Source organism: Malurus melanocephalus, unplaced genomic scaffold (assembly GCF_030028575.1).
Source record: "Malurus melanocephalus ecotype Western Australia unplaced genomic scaffold, MMel_1.1 scaffold_647, whole genome shotgun sequence".
NCBI lineage: Eukaryota > Metazoa > Chordata > Aves > Passeriformes > Maluridae > Malurus > Malurus melanocephalus.
This window is the reverse complement of record NW_026623879.1, coordinates 208,942-209,880: the sequence shown is the minus strand read 5'-3', so window position 1 is coordinate 209,880 and position 939 is coordinate 208,942. Positions and strand designations below refer to the sequence as shown.

General features: G+C 40.8%; 1 protein-coding gene across 1 annotated transcript in view; it reads right to left on the bottom strand.

Moving 5' to 3' along the window:
• SLC6A5 (solute carrier family 6 member 5) overlaps positions 1–939 on the bottom strand; it is a 26,679-nt gene that overhangs the window by 12,600 nt on the left and 13,140 nt on the right. The window contains exons 8-9 of the mRNA XM_057383641.1: positions 347–459; positions 4–116 (exon numbers count right to left, since the gene is read on the bottom strand). Of these exons, the coding sequence (XP_057239624.1) occupies positions 4–116; positions 347–459 (226 nt within the window). The remainder of the gene's footprint in view (positions 1–3; positions 117–346; positions 460–939) is intronic.

Here is a 939-nt window from a genome sequence, read left to right as displayed (position 1 = left end):
AATCCCATGATGAAGAAGGCCACGCAGCAGCCCAGAGTGAAGAGTGCCTTGTGTGTCCTCAGGTACTTGGGGAACTCGTCTGACACGGAGGTGACGATGGTCTCGATGGTGGCGAACTGAAAAGCAAAGCAAAAGCTCCTTTCAGGGCTCATGAATGCTCCAGAGGGATAAAAAACACCCTAAGGGAGAATTCTGAACCCCACGTGTCAAAAATTCAGCACCAAAATTATTTCAGCATTCCTCTTTTTTCATGGTTTTCATAGAAAGTGGTCATTAGTCTCATGGTGCTCCAAATAAATAAATGGGCAAAGAAAAAGGAAAGCAGTGGGACACAAAAGCAGTTTACCATCGTGTCTAGTCCGAGGGTCAGAAGCATCAAAAAGAATATTATAGCCCAGAAGGGAGAGAGGGGAAGCCTGGTTAAAGCTTCTGGGTAAACCACGAAAGCAATGCCAGGACCTGGAAATAAGAAAAATAAAGGTTATCAGATTCAATCTGACTGATTTACAGAAAGATTTAAGCATTAGAGTTTAGCCTGATTATTTTCTACTTACACTATAAATTTCAAATCATTCATTTGCTCCAACTTTCCCAGAAGAATACATATTCAACAAGCATACCAACACACTGGTCCAAATTTAAAAAAACATAGCAAAAATTGCATACTGCAGCTATGTACTGTCCTGCTCTGTGATCAAATTCCTGCCAAAGAGCAACCCATGGCAAACACCCACACCTCAGTGCTGCAAGGAAACAATGGAAATGCAAATACTCTCCTCTAACTCACTGCCACACTGTTAAACAAGAAGGAGAGAACATAAAAAAATGCTCAGGCATGATAACAGACAAAAAGTAATAACTACTGTGGATGTAAAAAAATCCACAAGAAACCCTGAAATAGTGCAGAGCACAAGAAATCAGTTTAAAGCCTAAATCAGG